At 38.4% G+C, this 22,439-nt stretch overlaps 1 protein-coding gene across 2 annotated transcripts in view; it reads right to left on the reverse strand.

Annotated features, from left to right (window-relative positions):
* Positions 1-1,698: 1,698 nt before the first annotated feature.
* The window catches only part of Hhip (Hedgehog-interacting protein), a 92,211-nt gene continuing 71,470 nt past the window's right edge, over positions 1,699-22,439 (reverse strand). Inside the window, exons 12-14 of one of the 2 annotated variants that reach the window (XM_006530702.4) lie at positions 10,844-10,992; positions 8,247-8,375; positions 1,699-2,277 (exon numbers count right to left, since the gene is read on the reverse strand). In XM_006530702.4, coding sequence (XP_006530765.1) covers positions 2,249-2,277; positions 8,247-8,375; positions 10,844-10,992 — 307 coding nt within the window. In that variant the 3' untranslated portion in view covers positions 1,699-2,248. Of the gene's footprint in view, positions 8,376-10,843; positions 10,993-22,439 lie in introns of both variants that reach the window. The other variant, NM_020259.4, reaches the window with a different exon arrangement.

Below are 22,439 nucleotides of genomic sequence, written 5' to 3' on the forward strand. Positions count from 1 at the left end.
ACACATTTGAAATACTTCATCTGCTGTGTTTGTCCTTTTTTGTTGTTTTAATTCTTTAATTTCTTTGAAGGATGATACAACTTAATCTCTAGAGATCCCTCTTTGGGGTACTAAATAGAAAAAAAAAAGGTAAATTTTAAATGAGATACTAACTTGAGGCTGGTATTTTACATCGTATTTCCCAAGAAATAGGACATCAGCTTTAAATGTCCTTTGTTTGGGTGTATGTGTATGTGTGTGTATGAGTGTGTATCTATGTGTGTATATGAGTGCTTGCATGTGTGTAAGTGTATGTATGAATGAGTATGTGTGAGTTTGTACATATGAATGTGGGTGTATCTCAGTGTGTGTATATGGCTGAGTATATGAGTGAGTGTGTGTGAGAATGAGTGTGTATGTATGTGTGTGGGTGTGTATGAGTGTGTGTATGTCTTTATGTTTATAAGAGTGTATGTGAGTACACGTATGTATGAGTGTGTGTATCTGTGTGTATGTCTATATATATATATGAGTGAGTGTGTGTGTATGAGTGTGTGCGTATATATGAGCGTGTGTACTTTTTTTAGTCTATTCTTATCTTTTTGTGGTGCTGGGGATGAAGTTCAGGGAGGGCCTTGTGCATGCTAGGTAAGCCCTCTACTGCTTAGCTGCACCCCTGCCCTGACACACCCTATTCCATTTGCGGAGCACCATCTCTCTCCTCACCCCTCTGCAATGTATGTATCAACTGAGAATTTTAAAATGGGTGTGGAAGTGACTTCAAATGTTCACGATCTAGGGAATTTCAAACAAGGAGTTGGTTTGATGGTAAAGCTGAGAAGCGAAACAGTGGACAGAGGAGGAACCCAGAGAGATTGGAGAAAACAAGAATGCTTCCATCTCTAGCCATATGTATGCATTCTTGTTTTACTTGTGTGGGCAGTAAGTTTTTTAGTTCTGTCAGGGATTCAAAATATGCAGGAATCAGGGATGCTGTCTAGGCTGAGGCATGGAGGTATGCTCTAAGAGCTGGAAGGGAAGTGACCTAAGGAGGCCTCTGGTGCTTCCCGGGTCCCGATGGGAACCAGGTAAAGGATGCTTTCCTGATGTCATTTTGCCTAGACTTCTGGGTAGTAACCTAAATTCTGTGCTGCTTCGTGAGTAGACCTTGCATACATTTCCTTCTGATAGAAATAACACTTTACAGACTGCTTTTCCTTTCAGGAAGCCGGTGCGGCACATTTATTTAAGAACATAAGAGGGTTGAGGTGGAAGCAGATGGCTCTTCTAATATACGTTCATATCCACTGGCCAGGCTTTTAAGCCTGTGTGACTATCTGCTGGATGTGTATATATGCACCACACTTGTGCCTGGTGCCTGTGGAGGCCAGAAAAGGGCATTGAAACCCACTGAACCTTCTCTCTAGCTCTACTGATCAGACTTTTGACAAGTACTTTTGCTTAAATTAACCTGAGATTCCAATGCCAAGGTCACAAAGCTGGGGGGGGGGTACCACCTTCCTACTTTTTCAGGCCCCTGCATAATGTTTGGGTGGAAAACATTAAAATTAGCTATGAACAATGACAAAAGACAATAACATTTAGAAGTAGATTGAATATAGAATATTGTACAACTACTGTTTGTGTAACTAGTCTGAAGATTTAAGAGGAACTTTCTAAATTTTAAAATAAAAACAAATTTTAAAAGGGCACAAGAACATGAAGTCATAAGATAAAGTTTAATACATTTGATCATGTTAAGACACAAAAGAACAGCCAATCTAATCAAATTTCAGGCATGCATTTACATAAATATATTAAATTAAGAAAAGAAATTATACACTTAAAACATCCTTTCACCTAAAAATTCATTAAATCCACAGATCAACAATAAAGCCAAGTCTCTGCATTTACCATTTCAAGATACAATTGTTCTATTTTAAAGATAACACAAATACACTTGTTAGAATTTATATGCATTATACATATATTATATATTACATAGATAGTGTGTATACATATGTAGTGTTTGTACAGATAGATAAATATATATACATGGGTGTGTGCACATGTACAAATACACACAGATGTACTTGAGGCCATCTGTACTACTTGTAAACTCCTGGAGTCTAAAGCTGAGCCAAGCTGGAGCCGGTTGCATGTGCTCTTTTGCCTCCAACGTGTCAATCATCCCAGTGAGCTTCCGGTGCTGCCCTTGCAGGTGCCTTCCCCTCTCTACAGCGTGAAGTCATGCGAGGCACTTCAGCATTTATATTGCGTTAATGAATACATGGGGGGCTGAATAGTAGAGGACCAATCAAGGAAAACTGCATGTCTTTACAAACTGATTTAGTGAGCCAGATTAGTGCAAACTCAAGAAGGTCCTGTGAGCCAGTACCTATGCATATTAATTTCTGGAGACAGTCTAGAAATTGTAACAGTTCCTATGCTAATTCTGATCCTTTAAACGTGCATCTGGGCTCTTCCTTCTGCCTCTTATTAGTGTATTAACAGAAACCTGAGGATGGATTGTTTCTGAATCTTATAAGATTCTCATAATCTTGTAAGATTATAAACAGACTGCTTTAAATTTCAACAGCTTGAAGGAAATGGACAATGTGGAACACTGAAATGTCTGAGAAGAGCAGAACACAAAACTCCTCAACACCAATCACCAACAAACCAATCACAGTTAAATCCAAGGAAGACACAAGATTTTCCTACTAGAAGTCTTTCATGCTCATGGTCATAATTCTATAAAATATTCGTTGCAATTTGATAGATTCATTTCGAATAGTAGTCTGTTGTAGCATGTCTTAGGGCATCCAGTTTCTAAAATTCCACATTACTTCAGTATTACCCACCTTAGTACTTCATGGTTCTTAGTGCCACTCATGTTCACACACATCCTCTGACTAGAACAAGATATGGGGGATATATGATCTCTCATAAAGCTGTCAGTTTAGTTTATCAAAAATAATATTATGAAGTGAACCTTATAAGCATGGATTCTTAGTTCATTCCAGGAAAGTCATGCCTCAGATTTTAAGATTATGGAGTAAAAAAATATCCGATGTTTGTTCTGGCGCAGACCATACCAAGCCTAATCATACCTTATTCATATGAATGGAAACTACTGACTAGTTATTTTTCAGTACAGAAAGAAATGTTCAAGACTGAACTTCTAACTGTAAAGAAAAAGCTTATATTTGGCCACTATCAATTTTCCATCACAACCTATTTCATTTTCCTTAATGTATGTATGTATATATTATATATTATATACATACACACATATATACATATAAACATGTATACATGCACACATATGTATATATTATATGTATATATAATAGATGATATATATACATATATTAGATAATAAAATGTTCTTTTTATTTAAAAAATGATAGCCAACAGATAATATATATGGGATGTTCACTTGCCAGCATATGGGTATATCTATTTTGAATCTATAAATAATAAACATTCAAAAAGGAAAAACTGAAATAAACAATGATATCTTACTTTGTGGTGTACATGAGTGATTACCTTAGGATGAGTACTGAATTGATACTATGTTGATTTTCTTTTTAATTTTGCTGTTGACTGACAAAAACAAATGAGAAATTTTAGGCATAAGGCTTTTTATTGATGCAAGGAATCTATTACTTGCTTGCATCTTTCCAACTGGCTGGTACATGCCCTAATACATTCTATGGCAAAGCAAGGTGAGTGATGGGCAGATCTTCACTTCATATTTAATATAACTTTAAAAAATGCCAATTTCATAAATGAACGAATCTCTCCAAAGCTGCTAGAAAGCATCATGGTGATTGGGAATTGAGCAGCTAACGCCCCTTGATGCTCACACAGATCCTTTGGCCTCTCCTACAAGGCAACCTCAAGATCATTCCCAGAAGTTACTCAGAGAGATGGAGATGAGGAAGACAGGTAGAACTTGGCTAAGACCTGTATCTGACAGGCTCTGAGAACGTTTTCCACATGTAAACCCTTCCCTTCCTAGGCTTCCTAACTTGTTCTATGCCATATTAGTAATCAGATATGTGGCTAGTTTGTGCACATATGACAGAGAGTCAGAGAGCAAATGCATGTTTCAGTTATGGAAAGAGGAGATTTCTGATGGGAATTTGTCAGTCCTCCCAGAAACAGGCCACCTGATTCCTCAGGGAATATAGATGTGTTCATTTTCTGGGCATAGAACTTTGGTTGTGTTCTCTGAAAGTACAGACCACATAACAGAGAAAATGTGTCTGAGGCCACCATTACCAAGGGACTAATTTTCTTCCAAATGGATGTAGAATAGTTTTCCTCAAAGTAGATATCATAGAGATGGTCATCACTTTGGTAGGAACTAGCTAGGGCCGTCCTTCCTGTCAGGTCAAGCTCTCTACTAGGGCAACTGTCCTAATCTTTCCTGTAACTTTGCTGGAAGACCAGAATGAAGCACCTATGCTAGCAGATGTGTATACTTTTTGTCATTTCTTTAAGAGTTACTCTAGGAGTGCAGCCTGGAAAGCTATTTCTCTACTTTTCTTAGTGATACTAACTTTGAGTCAATGTGATTCTGGAACAGAAAACAAACAAAAAAACCCAACAACAAAATGTCCTGGCATCTGCTCTAGGACAGCTTCATGATTGGCAGACATGACGTGTCTGTTTAGTGAAAACCAAGATAAATACAGGAGAGTGGAAGAGGAAGAGGTTCAAAGAGAGACAGGTAGAGAGATAGGAGTGGTGGTACAGAGAAGGGTAGGGTGTGGAGCCTTAGGTAATATTCTAGACAGATGCTCAGACAATAAGCTGATGTACCATTCACAAACCTTGCTGATATACTTCTTCCCCCTTAAAAACTTAAACTGGGTTTCTTTCACGTGCCAAGAGACAACAGAGAAACACATAAGATCTTGAATTAGCGTGTACTTTGAAAGACCTCAGGTTCAGTGTCTGACCTCATTTCTCACCCTGAGTAGATTTGCTGTATACTTTGTGGTTCGGGTAATAAAACAAGCCAGAAACAAAGATACTAAATAACAGTATGTTATTCTACAACAATTCCCAAAAACAGTAACTAAGGAAGTCATGACTATTCAGAGCTATACATATGGTAAAGAAATAATTTTCTTGGTGGGTTTTATAAACATGTATAGATTTTCTTTGCCCATCCATTATGAAATTGATCAGTTAACTGGTAGAAACTTCTGAGTGAAGCTTAGGAAGTGTTTTCCAATACCTTAAATAGTGTTTTAAGATGAAGAGATATGGCCTGAATCACCTTTGCTATCATTGGAATTTCTTAACTATCGCTCTTTTACATCTTAATGAGATGCCAATTTAGCTCTTGGATCATTGCTTTATGTGCTTTGAAACAGGCCAGAACTTTGCACCAACACAGGTAGGAAGGTGGTTTCTACTCAGCTGGTACCCAAAGCCTAAAGTCTAGAGTGGGCAGGCATACTAAACATGGCTTATTTCTCCTTTGTCATTCACATCAGCTTTGTTAGATGGGTAGATTTGTACTTTTAAATCATTAAATATTTATTTTTCTCATCTCATGGTTTTTAAACAATTCCCATCTGTCTTTCATGAACCGTTTATGATCAATTAAAAATCAACTTCAAGGTCAAAGAGAAATTTGGAATTGGTCACATAGTCACACCATCATCTACCAGTTATTGCTATCTACTTTTCTCCTAAGGATGGAAAGAAAGGATTCTAGTGATTTTCTTTGCTTGGGTTACATATCCATGGGTCACAGTCTTTAAAGATAATTTGTTCTTTCATTTTAATAGTTCCTTATAGAAAAGGCAATAACTTCGGGGTGCTTCTTGAAGTCACTTTTCACTTGGGAAAGGTCTATATAAAACAGCTCTGGATCTGGTCATCTTAGCCAAGGTTATTTGCAGAAGAGCGTCTGCCAATGGAGCATCTTCTCTTTTAAAGTTATAAAAAGAAGCTCTTGGGTTTTAAGACTTTTGCTGACTTTCTAGAGGCATCCTTATTGTTTTTACTCAAACTATGAATGGGAGTACATGCAATAAAACTGTACAATTTGACAAATTTAGACAGCTGGTTTCATGAGAAGTTCACAGTCTATCAATGTCACCCACACTGAATAAGGGATGATTTGATAGTAAGGCCCACTCACAAAAATGGTTGCCAGGGTAATTTTTCCTTTTTTTTATTTATTTTTAATTGTAAGACTTTCTGTAATGGAATTTGGTTAAAAGACTATGAAGAGAAAGTAACAGAGACAAAAGACTATTAACCTACAGATGAAGGCTACTGCATGACTCATTGCAAGATTTGTCAGTGTTGGGCCAGTGGAGTGTTGGTAAGACCAGAAGGGACCACCTCTTTTCTAGGGTAAGAGGGCAATTTGGTCTCCATGCTCATTTAGTCCCAAGACTTCTCTGAATAGACTGTCAATTGAATCTAAATTGTGCAAAATTATGCAAGCACTTTTTAATGCAGGCAATTGTTCCCTACGTACCAAGATTTCCCAACCCATGCCCATTTCATATGAGGTCACTGGAACCCAAGCAATCAAATATGGAAGACAGGAGCAGTGGACCCAACAAATATTCTACAGTGTGAATTCCTTAGAAATGCACCATGTGCTTGAGTTGCAACTCTCTCACTATAAGACCATAGAGGGATCCTAGCTGGGAGACCACTGTTGTTGAGCCATATTCCTGAGGAGGAAGAGGTGCGTGCACTGTCAGCCAGTGCTGCACACTTTTATGATTCTACAGCTTGGATTCCAGAGGAATGAATGCTATGGTTGAGAGTGTGCACTTATCATGGTCCAATGTCAGTAGTACAAAAATTCTTTGTTAAATCCAAACATGGAGAGATGGCAAATGGAAAACCATCAAGAAAAATGTCTGTCAGACTCTTGCAATTGAAAGCTAGGGCACATCATTTCTTTAAGAAAATCTGAACAGAACACTTGTAGAAAATTTATTGAGGCAAGAACCAAAGGGTATTGTCACAGAGACCTAAAGGAGTATATGCACTAGAAGTCAGATTTGCCAAGAATGAAGATCATAAGAATCCATACATGTGACCAGCTTATATACAGCCTGGGTTGGCTGTGAAGGAGCAAGCTCTTCTCCAGGGAGGATGGATTAAGAGCACACACTGTAGCCTTTTAATCGCACAGACTCTGATATTCTTGCTATGGTGAAAGCACTTTACATGCATGAAATGCTGGAATTTTATAAGAACTGGCTGCTTTCTTGCTTTTTCATCTGATGGGAGTGACTACATGTTGGCACAAGTACACATTGCTACATTAGATCCACAGCACATTGAAGGCTGTTTGCTTCCTTACTCCCCTTCTTTCCAATTAAGTTGGTGAAAACGTAACTTTAGTATTTTACAGGACAGGGTAAAGGTGTCTCATCTAGGTGATGTCTATATTATAAAAATAAAATAAAAAATATAAATATGTAACAGAAACCCAGAGCCTATTGTTACACAAAATATACAATAGAAGCAGCACATTCATGAAGACTGCTCTTTCAAATAGGTTGTTCTGATTTAATCATAAAATATTGGAAAACCATCTTGAGACTAAGCTGAAGTAATCAGATTGCTCTGTCAAATAAAAAGCTAAGTGCACAACGTTCTGTAATCAGATATATCAACAGAAATGAAGATTACAATCTTACATCAAGCTGCTTGTTCAGAAATTCACCAAGGAGTTTGGAAACATGCTCTCTTATTATAGACCTTTAATATAAAAATACTTCCACTACATTGCACAAGAACATTTCAAAACCCTACTAAGGTCAACTTTAGTAATTACAGACAGAATTTCCTGAAATGTAAAAGAATATCTTCCAATGCCATAAAAAACTCTGTGACGAATTTGCAGTGGAACTTCTGTGTAAAGTACTCCATACCAGCAAGTAGATATTAAAAACAAAACAAAACACAACAAAAAAATCCTTCTGTTATACAACCTCGAGTTTGGGGTTGTGCGTGTGTATGCAGATGTGAAGAAATGTGCCAACATACATGCTGAGAGCTGTACATTTCTGATAATTGCTTTTAAATTACTAAAAGAAGAATGAAATCACAGAGGTGTGTAGCAGAAGGACAGTCTCTCTTTTTAATGATGACAAGGTCAAAATAAATGCCCACTGGAAAGATAGACTCGAACTGTCCCAGAAACTATACAATGTAACTTGTGAGATCCAGCAAGTAAGACGTCATGTCAATGATCTGATCAAGGATACCTGCCCTGGTCACTCTGCGGACGTTCCTGTCCACTTGTTCACATTGAGGACCAAGATAGCCCTTTTTACAGAGGCACTTGTTCGGTCTGACACAGACACCTCCATGACGGCACGCTGGCTCACACTTGGCTGCAAGAAAGAAAACAACACAGCGCACTTAATCTTCACGCCCGAAGCCATCATGTCTGTGGTCAAGTAAAGGTAGGCAAAGAAGGTGGGAGACAGTCACGAAATGACTGGACAGAGAATATCTAAGTACGTAAACGGTTTGCAGACACAAGGTATTTTAAGGGCAGGGACCAAGCTAAACATCCAGATGTCAGCAGGCTAAGAAGCAGAGAGCATGAGAAACTATCTCTGATGTGCAGACCGACTCTAACACAATGATGTCAGCTCTTTCAACTCCTGCTTCACAAGGCATTTCAACCCACAACCAATTCCATTCCTGCAGGGAGGAGCACACAAGATAGAGGTTGGCCCTGAGAAAGAAGCCCCTAGTCAGAGCAGGTCCAGTGTGACATTGAAGTAAGGTCATTTTGGGAGTGGAGGTGCATAAGCTATCCTGTATCTGGTCTCCCTGGGGTCCCCACTTCCCTATGCTTTTAGGAGGTGCCCCAAACACATTGCTTTGTGATTATGCCCCAAAGCCCATCCTGGGCCTAATGCAAGAGACTGGCAGATGAAGTTCTGAGCAATGCTCTTTGGGGCCATTTTACAGCAGGGAAGCTTCTTAGGGAATCATTTTTACTACTACCATATAGGAAAAGAATGTAAAGACTTATTGCTAAAATGATACAGAAACATAGAATTTGGATTATTCATTAACTAATCACTTACTGATGAACCTGAGGGTGGAGTCACCACAGACACAATCGAATCCTTTGAATACATTTCTTTGTACTTTAAGGAATCAGAATCACGTTTTTTTTTTGTTTTGTTTTTGTTTTTGTTTTTTTTCAGGTAACAGTACTCAAAACTCATGGTTTTGGGACTGACCCATGGAAAAGAAAGTACAAAAAAAGTGAAAAGCATTTTCTCCTTCAAATTTCTGGAAGATGTGTGAACCATCTGGGTGTATAAATAAAATTCTTCATTGAAAACATCCCAGATTAATTTCATAAAGTGCTTTTTTTCATATTTATTGAAAAATATTTAAAGTTAATCGGGAGAAAAATTTAATTGAGAAGATTTTGTTGAAACAAAACAAGCTAATGAAAGAATGTTTGTGATTGTGATTAATATATATTAAGACATTGTAGAGCACAGCAGGATTTAACATAACGTATTTACCCTCAGTTTGAGCTTGTTATCCCAAGATGGCATTCAGAAAGTATTTTTTTAACTGGCATTTGTTTGAGGGGGCATAGAAGTCAGGCAAAGTGCAAAAAAACCAACAGAGTGGATTCTCTATGAGACAAACAATGAGTTAAGAGGATATATTTTGCCAAACACCAGGAGAAGCAGAGGATAATAGGTATGTGGCTACTATTACACTTGTACACTGATTAATTTTGTGCTCCACTGACCAAAAAGGAGATGGAATTGGTCCTGGAGTGTATGTATTTATTCTGAACAACTACCTACAGCCTGATGAGTTATGGCTATGCATCGCTCACCCAAGTTTTGAGTGCTAGTCCTAATTAGATGTTAGCAATATTACTAAACAGCAGAAGCAATTTAAGCTTAAAACATGTGCTGTCTATATGACCTTTAAGTATTGACTGTGTCTGTAAGGCAATATGCAAGACAGACAAGCCATGATTATATTTGGAAACAAATATATTCTAAAAATAAAAAGCAGTATTTATGAGCCAAGAACACGATTAAATATTAATTTGGAGTTTGAGGTTTCATCAGTAGGTTATACTTTAATGTGTGAAATAGTAGAAACGGAAACCACTTCTCACAAACACCTGCATACTCATTGTTGAATTTCTATCTTAAACATAATCTTAAACTCCTTAAGTTTCTAAATTTACCCATTTTTTTTAAACTTCGCACCGATTACAATTTAACATGGTACAAAACTGAGGGCTTCCCATATGAAGGGCTAGAAGAACCTCACAGACCTCCCTGACTCTTTCGGAGAAGCCGCACACCTTCGTGATGGCTCACACGGGAGTGGAGCGGAATAGAAAGCTCTCGTAATATGCGTCCAGATCATGGCATTTCCCCTTTGATTTAGTAATACCTGTGGAAAAGCCCTGCTCCTAGTGTGCCACAGCACAATGCAAACAGTGAAGCCAGAGAGAGCATTTATGGGGTGTCTGGAAAATGCTAGCTCTTGGCCAGGGGCTGGGCAAACACTAAGTCTTTGGCTGCTGTGAATGCGCCAAATACAGGGCTGTGGTGTGCTGGCTTGCTTGTTTGTTTTTTTTGAAAGGATTCAGTCATTTAAACATCTTTTATGCCTATGATTAACTTAGATATGTAAACAGCCACCATTAAGACAGGAAAGATTCCATTTTTAACACCAGATGAGGCATTGCCTAGTGCTAACCACTTGCACACTAGATTACTCTACAAACAGGTGATGCTAACTTCTTGAGTGCCCACGGACCATTGTCAGTCGTCTGAGTGGTAACACAGATACTAACCAATTCTGCAGAAGTCTCCCTCCCAGCCGGGACTGCAGCAGCACTTGCCAGTGGGGGTGTAGTAGCCGTTTCGACAGAGCCGGGAGCAATCGGAGGTCAGTGGCTGGGCAGGTTGAACTGTGACTCTGCATTCCTCAGGCATTAAAGGTCTGCACCCCAAAACAAGAGTTGACATTACACATCATCCAGAGAACCAGTATGGGATAAAATTTGGTGGTCTTACAGCTTACAAAGAATGTCTGTTACCAAAAGAGATCTTTAAGTGACTCAGTGAACTTACAACTTCAGAACAGAAAAATATGCCAGTGATATGAAGTAGACTAAGAAACTTTCAGCATCAAAATTCTTCCTAAAATTATCATCAGATAGATATAATAATATGACTCTTTTGTGTTTGCTAGCTAGAACATCTAGAAACTGTAATTTTAAATATTTCAAAATGTTATTTTATGGTATGTGTGTGTGCCTATGTGTATGTGTGCACTGTGTGTGAGGAGTGTGCACGTGCCATAATTCATTTGTGTGGACCAGAGATCAACCTTGTGGAATCACTTCCTTCCTCTCACCTTTCCACAGGACATGAGCCTTGTTCATCCTCACACTGTAATCTTAAAAGTAGTAGGGCACACACATTTTAAGGCTTCCCTCTGTTCCAGATTCAGTGTTTTTGGGGGATCACTCACTATAATATCACAGGGCTGGTGACATCATCATATGCTCTGATCCCTTCTTTTTCTCTCTGTTTCTTTTTAATGGTTGATGGCATCAAACCCAGGCCCTTGAGCACATTAGATGCACGCTATGCTCTGTTGCTTAGTTACATGGCTGCTCTTCTTTCTGCTAACAACTCACAACTTGCATTTGGGGGCAGAGTCTCCTAGACACTCTCTGTCTCTGTCTCTGTCTGTCTCTGTCTGTCTGTCTCTCTGTCTCCCTCCCTCCCCCCCCTCTCTCTTTCTCTCACACACACACACACACACACACACACACACACACACACACACACACACACACTTGAGGCAGGGTCTACCTATCTCTCTGTCTCTCTTGTCTTCCAGGGAAGGGTTCAGGTTGGCCTCATATTTGCTTTGTAGGCCGGATTGGACCTGACCTAGAAATCCTCTTACTTTAGCCTCTCAGTTACTGGGATTACAGGCCTGTGCTGCTGAACCCAGCTCATTTTATACTTATTTTGACATAATAATTTTTTTCCACTTTGTCTGCCTTGAAAGGCATCCTAATATGCATATGCAAGCGAATATTTATGCTATCAAATAAAAATTTAAACTGTTAATGCAAAGAAAGACAGAATAGAGATTTTATGAATTATACAAAGTTAAATTATTTTATCATTATATAACAATTTAATTAGCTCCTGTTATGAAGAGGAAAATGCTAATAATAGCAAGCACAGAAATCTCATTTGCAATGTGAAACTTCATGCATTTTGTATTAATTGCTCTATAACTATTGTCATTTGTAGAGAAAATTAAGCCATCAGAGGTTTTTCATGATTATTCTGCTTTTCTAGTGGGTGGTGTCATTTAAACAAGATCAAGCCTGCATCATGGGTCCTTATGTTCGTGATCTAGTCTTTAAGCAAAAAGTATGCAGTTTCCTATTTTCACTGGTCTCAGTGTTACCATATTGTGAGAAGGATCTTACGGTAAAGCATGCAAAGAAACGTTAAGTCGGTCATGTGCTCCCAAAGTCAAGGGTTAGCCACACAAAATTATAGGACTTTCCTAAATAATCAAAGAATTAAGACTTTAAGAGTCCCCCTTCTCTTCTTCCTCCTCTCCCCCCTCCTCCTCTTCCTCCTCTTCTTATTTCTTTTTTTCAAGACAGGGTTTCTATGTGCAGGCTTGGTTGTTCTGGAACTCACACTGTAGACCAGGCTGGCTTCAAACTCAGAGATTGAGCTGCCTCTGCCTCCTGAGTACTGGGACTAAAGATATGTGCCACTTGCTGGTGAGAGTCTGTTTTCTTAAGACTGGCCTTTTCTACAATGATCTAACATCATGTGTTAAAATCTCAAATATTAAAGATTTGTAGGAACTTCTGTATCTATCTTCATCATTAAAAATCCTACTTTATTGTAAAAATGCTGTTTTACAAGTAATGTTGCAATTCTGAAGCCTTAAACCTTAAAGCTATTCAACTGCTCATTTAAAATTGAATATCGTCAATCTTTGTGAGAGATCCTCCCTAGGGTACTCCATGGCCTGAGCCCATTTCCACTCAGACAGCATCAACTATATTTTTCACATGTTCCCCAAGGGAGTCTTGCTGAACACACACACACACACACACACACACACACACACACACACACACACTCTCTCTCTCTCTCTCTCTCAATATGAGCACTAAGCTGTCTTCAAAGCCACAGAGATATGCTTGTCCCTTTTCCCGAGTTCTGGGATTAAAGGTGTGTACCACTAGGTCTCACCAAATTGATATACTTTTATATCATAAACATAAAACCAAAAAATGCTGATTTTTTTTTTTTGCCTAACAATTCTTATGGTGCAGTTAATTTATGTTTAAGAGATGTGTTTTACGTTAACTGCAAAGTACAATCAAAGGCTAAAATGTCAAAGCCAGCATGTCCTAAGGTCAGAGGATTGTTTCCTCATCCAGAGAAGAGGGAAAGTCAATGTATTTAAATTCATTTTTCTAGGAATATGTTTAATAAAGTATGTTTGGCTAAACCAAGCGTTCTTCTGTACCTGATATTTGCTATGGAGAACCAGTTGTTCCCCTTGGCATGATCTTGGCTATGAGGGCAGCCTCATTTTCGGTAAGATAAACAGGATCCTCAGAGGGAAGAGGGCAAGACAGTACACTTGAACTTCATTGCTGCTGGCCCATTGCATTGAGACAGACCATCTTAAGAACACATAAATACTACCTACCTATAACTAGTGACAGCTAAGCAAAAATTAAGAGCACATATTCATCGTAGTTTAACTAATTTCAATACATATTTTCATTGTGCTAGAAAATTGTGTTTATTGTATAATCTAATAAGAGTCATTTGAATAGCTTTGTTCTTCTAAGCGATCATTTTTTTTTAAGCCTCTGGATTGTGAGCTCTATTGAATGGAGTCAGAAGTAACTTTCAAAATAGAAAACATAGCCAAAAGGATGTTTGAGCTTGCAATAAAGAATATACTGAGCTTATGTGTTGACAGCTATCCCCACAGCCCTTAAGCTTAATTTGAATCAGAAAAAAACATATTTCCTCATCTCCTCACATGACTAGTAATGGAATTCTGAGGGGCTATCACAGAAATTGCCCAATATTCTTTAATATACAAAATATTGTTTTCAGAAAGTTAAGACATTTTCTTAGAAACCCACTTTGGCTGGCTTCCTGTTGTGGTATAAAGGTTTGGACACTTACAATGAAGAGGGACAGTGGGAAGCTTGGGTTATTTATAACACACATTGTCTGTATTGACTTCCAGTGAATAGAAAGGGCCAATGGAAGCTCTCTTGGGGCAGTGGGATTCTGGGTGGTTTTAATTTAATGCATTTAATTTAGTGAGTGAACAAATAAGTTAATAGATGAGACATCTCCTGTCAGCTTGTGTTGAGACGCTGTGATGAATCCTGCCTGTCCTTTTAGTGAGAGGTGTCCACATTCATCCATTTTGTATCTCACCAGAAAAATAAAAAAGCTTATTCTTAATTTTCTCTGAGGTATACACATTTCAAATTTACTTTATTGTAAACCAAGAGATACAGATCTTAAATACTACTTATTTATAAACTTCTGACTTGTGGGAGGTTTAAGCAGATGGGATCATTCTACAGCTTCTTCATGAAGGGAAAATCGATGTAAGAACACTCTACTTCTTTACTCTCAGTCACTTTGGGGCTCATGGGAACATGTCTCCTCATTATCATCATATTTATAAACCTGTCCCTCTTCCACTATTTTCCCATTCTCACAAGCGAAGAGAAACCAATTGTTCAAATCTTTGTTACTCATAGTCTAGTCTTAGATGAAGGGCAACCAGCAGGATGAAGGATAGAGTCAGATCTAATGATTCAGAGTGTTCTCTGTTGGAGGCCATTTCCTAACCAGGATCAACTCATGTGGTCATTGATTAGTGTGTTCTGGGACTTCCAAGTACAGAGAGTATTGCAGTCTTGTAATTGAGTGGAGACTATCTTCCTATGCCACAGTAGCTGATCCTATGGTTTCATGAATTCCCTGACTGACTGATGCCCTGCAGTCAACTTTTGCCTCTCCCTGTTTCTAAAGGCAGTTGCCACTCTTTTACCTCAGGAGGGATGGGGAGGAGACGCTTCTTGTGGTGGTAGAGCTGACTACTGCTCATTTGTGTAAATCAAGGCAGAGAAATGATCCCTGGGTGCTGAGTTATCTCGTAAAAATCCTACTTTCCCAAGCTCTTACTTATGATTGTCTTTACTCTGGCTAGTCTATGTAACATTTTTTCTTGTACATGGTACTCAAGAGGATCAAATTCAAGAGCACCAGGGATTGATAGCAATGCGTGACTACTTATAGGCACTCTGTAGAAAAATCTGAAGCTGAACTTGACAACTAATCAATCCAGTTGGGCTAGGAGGACTCCGATTCATCTGAAGCATGGTCATAGTCCAAGTTGAACAGATTCTCTTCCTGTGTGTCCATGAAACAGCCATCTTACTGGGATGTGGTATTGTGTGGACAGGAAGAGGCCTTTCAGAAGTGCTCTCCTCTTTAAAGCATAACAAGACCCTGAATACTTTTCGAGGTGCTGAGGCAGTCCCACTTTCCCACTGGTAATTCCTGAATAACTGACATGTGTGTGCTCCAAGGGCAGAGTGGACTTCAAGAATGACTGTAAGTTTGTACATGCACTATAATACCACAAGTTTTTATTTGTACTATGTCTCTTAAAGCTATAATTTAAGCTAGATATTGTCAATGTTCTATGTTATTTCTAAATAGTACCTAAAAACTTCTGTTCAGAAACACGATGAACAAAGTGGATTTGGGCAGTCTTCTCTGGTGGTGTTCATTCTGAGGGTTTCTGGGATCTAACCTGGGGTCTAACCTGACCAACTCACTAATAGGGCTGAGTGGGCCTAACATCTATTAATGTGATGATGGTCTAGTCAACACCCCATTCCACAAGTGTCTAAGATGGTGTGCAAATAAATCAACCTCTTTATTTCCATGGGACAATCAGCAGGTAAAAATTATGAGATTTCTTAATCTAAACAAAGCAGTTAAAGTTGAGTGATAATGTCATTTGCTTTGAGATAGAAAGACAAGCCTATGAATGTACAGATATTTGATACTTTTGCAAGCCCCTGACTCTAGAAACTGGTCAGCTACAATTATTAGTGCTGAATGTAAAAAAAAAAAAAAAAGTTAATTCAAACTTTCATATGCTTGAAAAAAAAATCTGTCTCCAATGCATTTTGTATTGGTTAGTGCTTCAGCCCAAGTGGACTTCTCCGTCTTCATCATCTTGTAAAGTTATAAGTAGTCTAGGAGGCTTAAGTGACAGTCATGGATTTATCATAGGGCTGGTGGCTGGGAGATAGTTCTGGCAATCCATGTAACAGTACAACTACATCTAGAAGCTAGCTGCCCTGGGGGATACTAGAAACATACAAAATCAAAATGTGACAGAAGCAAAACTCTGAACTCAGGAGAGAGGTGGTGAACCCAGACTTAATTTTCATCTGATCATTAAGACTAGTGGTATAAGAAAAAGTAAAAATGTAATAGAAATAAAAATATAATAAAAATGTAAGACCTTCTGGAGGCTTAACACTATCAGAGTCTAGCAATGAGCCAGAGGAACTGGTGGGTGAAGGGAAGTTACTTGACTTAAATATGCCTTTAAAAATCCTGGACTCTTAATAAATAGAAATAATTTTAAAGGACAAATTTTTCATTATTTATATTCCCCATTTTATATATTTGTAAATAAGTGACATTTGTAGGTGGCAATTCCATCAAAATTTCAGTGCAGCCTGTATAGTTATCACAGGGGCTAATGGTCCAGCATTCAAAATTGATAAATTAGGAAGACTATAATTGAAGAAAGTGGGAAATTCTTTTGAATGTTGAGGTTATATGTTACAACTATAGGAAATAAGGAATAAATATAAATACTTAAAATACTTGGTATGTAAGCTAATGTCAATTAGCTTGATTTAATCATTGAACATTCACATAATTATTTTTTTAAAAAAGTGTTATCCCTATAGTTCTCTTGGCTTTTTGGTTAAAGTGGTCTAAAAATGTTAATGAAAAATTCCAGAAATTAACCAGTAATGCTTTAAAATATGTCAATAATATTGTTATAACCTTACTATTAATTGTTGCTGTGAATCTCTCTGTGCCTAATTTAAAAGTTACACTTTATCATGGGTGTGTAATGAGGAAAACTACACACAGGGTTAGATCTGCAGTTGTAGACACCCAGGGGAATTCTTGGAACAAATCCCCCAAAGGTATGTCTTGGGGGATGGGCTGTGAACTGGAAACATCTACAATTCATGTTGATCGATTAATTATAGTTTAACAGATCTACAGAAAACTGTTTAGATTCATTGTGATGGTGTACAAAATCAGTAGAAATTTTAAAAGGGAAGAAACCGAATTAGGTTAGCATTTTATCAACACGAAATTTGACATCGTTTTGAATAAAGGCATGATTGTTTTCAAAAACAGAGCACAAAAAGTATTTAGGATAACTTGGTCACATTAGTTTTTTTTATAGATTTTGTGAGACTTTGTTTTGAAATAGGTGAAGGTTCTATGCAATGCTGCAGGTATTACACAGGTCTAAGTATGCCGTTAAATACATAAATATGCACAATCTTGCTAAAAATGATGAAATTTTAGTTATATTAAAATCAGCACAACAAATTATGTGCCCAGGATCAGATTCATTAGAAGTTTTAACCTTGATTTCGCCTGTTTTTAAAAGTAAAACATCTTTAAAATTTCAGATAATCTGTGGCAACTAAGAAAGATTTATTAGCTAAAAATGACATTTTTAAAACTACACGCGAAATGAAGTTTTCAGCAATAAAAACAAAGACAAGGAGATATGTGTACACACATTTTTTTGGTTATCAGATATACATAAAAAAATAATAGCAAAAATGCTTCCCTGACTTTTAGAGTTCAAATTGACCACGCTGGACAGATTTTTATAGGGCATATACTTGTTCATGACCCCTAGTGTTAAGAAATTCTGTCTTGTTGGAGAGCTGGTCCCTTGTGGAGCCTGTATCCCTGTTAATAGCTACAAGGTCAATGGAGCCGCTAAACAGTTTGTATTACTGTCAGGGTGGCCATGAGAACACCACCTGCTGCAAGAGGACTTGGCAGCTGGGTCAACAGGCACTGTGGGAATTTATCAACTTAGGGGGCCACTTGCATAAAACTTTGACTGATAAATCGGGACTCCACTGGCTTACTGGATGAAAGTTACTCTGTTATGTTTAAGTTTCTTCAGAATGACAGAGCTGCCTGTGGGCTCCATACACAAAGGACCGGTTTACCCTTATGAAGTGATTTTTTCCCCCCTAAAACCAATATTTTAGCATGCTGCATAATGAGGAGTAGGATGAAGTGATTTAAGAAAAAAACCAAACCAAGGGCAGTAAGTGGCTCCCCAAGGGAGTGGGCAGGTGGCAGACTAGGTTTGGATACTGGTCACAGAGGAGTTTGGGGACACAGCATTTCTGAAGAATGAGCTTGGAATTTGCACTGTTAATTTATAGACCTCTTAAAGGAAAGGGCCCAGTGTCTTGATTGGAAAAGGGCTAAGAAGGTGTTGAAATACAGGAAGAGTGGGTTTAGAGAAGGCAAAGCAAGGCACGAGGAATAGCTTTGTTTCCACATTCCTGGAGAATTAACCCTGAGAACATCTCACAGTCAGAACAAAGGCACTTTGGTTTAAGTCCACCTGAAACACATTTAAAGTCTTGTGCTCTGGTTCATATAACTGTGTCAGAACTTTTAAATTTCCACCACTGCCAGGAGCATTTGATCCCCATCCTTTAAATTCATTCATTCATTCATTCATTCATCCGAGTGTGCTAAACATTCATGCCACAGCCCCTATTTGGAGGTGAACAGCTCTGTGGACTGGGTTCTCTCCCTCTACCTTTTTAAGGTGGGACTTGAACTCAGGCTTGTGTTTCAAGTGCCTTTGCCAGCTGAGCCATTTCACACACACTCCTTAAACATTTAATTAGTTCTGGAAAGAGTCAGTAAAGAGCAAGCTGGTAAGAAATGACTTGACTGTCTGAAATTAGGTGGTAAGAACTTTGTCAGGCTACACTGACATCTGCATCCTAATTTTGGAAGGGAGAGAACCTGAAAGGCTGAGAAAGCACCTGGAAATAATTATGGAATGCAAAGAATGCAACCAAACAAGCCTAGAGATTAGAATACACTTTAATTATATCATTCAACTCACTTCAGAGTCCCATGTAGTCACGATGCAATAGGCAATGATTATCTCTAAGGTTCTGATGAACTAAGGGGCACAGCATGCTAATAGTGCATGGGCTGTTTAATTTCAAGGAAGATAAGACTCAGCATCATTGGTAAAATGAGAGTCATTGCCCAAATCATATGCTCAGTATGTCTATGTCTGTCCCCTGGAACCTCCAAGGGCAGACCACAGGGAACACTGAGCTGAGTACTAGAGAGTTTGGGAACCCCAAATGGAGAGACAGTCTTCATTCTGGAGAGGCAACTTTCACAACTCTGATGAGATCCTTGAAGTGTGTTTAGTGTTTTGGCATAAGACAGCTTTGTTACTGATCTGTCTCTCCAGGGAAGGCTTTTCCCTAAATAACAACTTGGGAAACAGGGCCATATTTTATTTTTAAATTTTCATTCTGGATGATGACCAATGGGACGGGGGAAGGGGAAGAAATAAGGGTAATGACACACAGAGAGAGAGAGAGCAACATACAGATATATATGTGTAGGAAATGTACCAGAAACCCTGTTATTTTATATACTCCCTTAAAAGTTGACTAATTGAAATTTAATGACCTTTACTTCATTTAAAAGTCCTTCTTCTGAGGGAGCTGTTCCACTGTAAATAATTTAAAACTTATGCAAATGATTCTGCAGTTTACAGCTTTAGATGAAACTGTCCTCACAGATTGCAACAATATTGCATCCTCATGTGTTTTTGCTAAATTTGACTAGGAAGAGTTACTACATTTTATTTCTAAGTTCATTTAGTGTGTGCGTGTGTAGAAAAATGTAACATAAATACTATGGTAAATATATTACTTCTATGATACCTTATATGGAAATATATCAAATTGCAATTTAGTAATATTCTCTTCTAGGGTCATAGATGAGTTGACAAGTGAAAACTATTTTGAAAATATTCTAGGAAATCTAGGGGATTCTCTAATCAAAAGACAATGAACTTCACTATTCAATTTGAGTTAGATTTCGAAATAACAAGAAATTCCCATATATGCATGCATATGAATTTTTAAATTTGATGATGTTTTTCTTCAGTTTTAGAGAAATACCTCTCCTCTGCCTGACCTCTTGAGCATGCCTATGCTAGCGATTAACTTGTGTGCCCCAAATAATTCTGCCTGTGCAGAGGTGTCAGCTCATATAGAACACCAGTCCCTGTTGGGAAAAACATTGCAATAATAATCACTGGCATTCACATCAAAACAGTAAGAGACTCCCAACAAATGTCTATGAAAACGTTAGCTTTCTTCCATTAGTTTAATTTAGAATGTGCTGATGCCTCTGTAGGAGGACTGGACTTTGGGATTCTATTCCTTCCTCTACCTCTGCAGAGCAAACGCAGCTCTTAACCCTGGTCCCACACGTGACATGAATCACCAGAACAGGCCCCATAATGAGAAGCCAGGCCTTCAGGTATGTCACTCAGAGACCACCCTACTAGAGGGGGCCCTGAGATCCCAAAGCCAAGGTCACTCATGGCAACCCTGATAATTAGATACTAATAATAGATTGAAGGTGTAAAACTCACCTCTACTCACCAACAGACTAAACAATCCAGATCAAGAGAGATTTGAGGGGGAGGGGAGTCAGTACCCTACTATGGCGAAGCTTCAAAAGCTGATCTGTCTTGACAACATAATGACACAACAGTGACCATTTTGAAACTAATTGCCTGAGGTCTGGGTGAACTCCCTGAGCCCTCTCTGCAGGTCATTAAAACGCTATGTTCTGAGCTCACATTAGTTTGGCTAATGTCTGTGTATGAGTTTCAGCACCCTCCTGAGTGTCTGGCAGTTTTGCATCTCTTTGTTTTTCTCCAAGAGGACACTGATTTCACACTACAGAGGGAAACCCTCGCTACAACTCCATGTATAACAAGCATGTCTCTTCCTGTGAAGTGAGGGTTTCCTGTTCTCAGCAAGCGAAGGACAGCGACCACGTCTCATTGAGTATCCTCTTTGTGGCACAGAGGCCGATGCTAACATGTATTTTTCTCAGGAAAAGGATGTTTGTTTTGTTTTGTTTTTTTTGTAATAGAAAAGTCAGTCTGTCCAGTTACTAATCCATGGCTTTTTCAGGAAAACACACAACTAACAACTTATGAATAGTATTTTAATAATTGAACAACGTTAGACTGGAGAGATAGCCCAGTGGTTAAGAACACTGGCTGCTCTTCCAGAAGACCTGGGTTCAATTTCTAACACTCATATGGAAACTTACAACTGTCTGTAACTTCAAGATCTGACACCTTTATACAGACATACATGCAGGCAAAACACCAATGCACATAAAATAAAAAAATAAATTATTTTAAAAAAAGAAAGAATTGAGCAATGCCAATGCCTTTGGTTAACCTTTCCTATCACTAGAATTGATTCCTACCACTAGAGTTTCTTGAGAGAAACTTCAAAAAGTTTGAAATGGTGTTGGTGAGTAACAAGTCCTAGTTAGCTCATCACTTACTAGTTATATCTATAAAAATGATTAGGTCTGGTATGCACAACATCCATGAGGAAGCATGTAATTTTAGCAGCTACTGAAAGTTCAGCTCTCCTATTGGAAAAATGATGATTCAGAATGACAGCAGAACTGTGTGCTGACACTGAGATGGGCAGATGGGGGAGGGAGTAACAACAGAAAACACACACACACACATGCAGTAAGCATGTATTTATGTATGCATGTATTTATGTATGCATGTTCATATGGATGTAGTGTGAGTGCATATATGTGTGCAGAGGCCAGGTGTTAACACTGAGTATCCTCCTTGCTCTGTCTAGCCAGGTGTCCTGCCCTGGGGATTCCCTCTCTACCTTCCAGATGTTGGGTTGTAAACAGTCACCATGCCTACTCCACATTTATGTGCATTCTGAGGATCTGAACTCTTTCCCTCATGCTTTCAAAGTAACATTCTATTTACTATGCCGTCAAAATACAGGCTTTAAAGGACAAAACCTTTCAAATCTTCCCTTGACTGAACCAAATAACACAATAGCCCCCTAGCTTGTATTTGCTTGGTTAGAACTGTCCTCATGAGTGCTTAGAGCTCAGGCAGTGTTGGAATGCAACTCAGATGTTCACTGTTAAAAT

The sequence above is a fragment of the Mus musculus genome, chromosome 8 (assembly GCF_000001635.26).
Source record: "Mus musculus strain C57BL/6J chromosome 8, GRCm38.p6 C57BL/6J".
Classification (NCBI taxonomy): domain Eukaryota; kingdom Metazoa; phylum Chordata; class Mammalia; order Rodentia; family Muridae; genus Mus; species Mus musculus.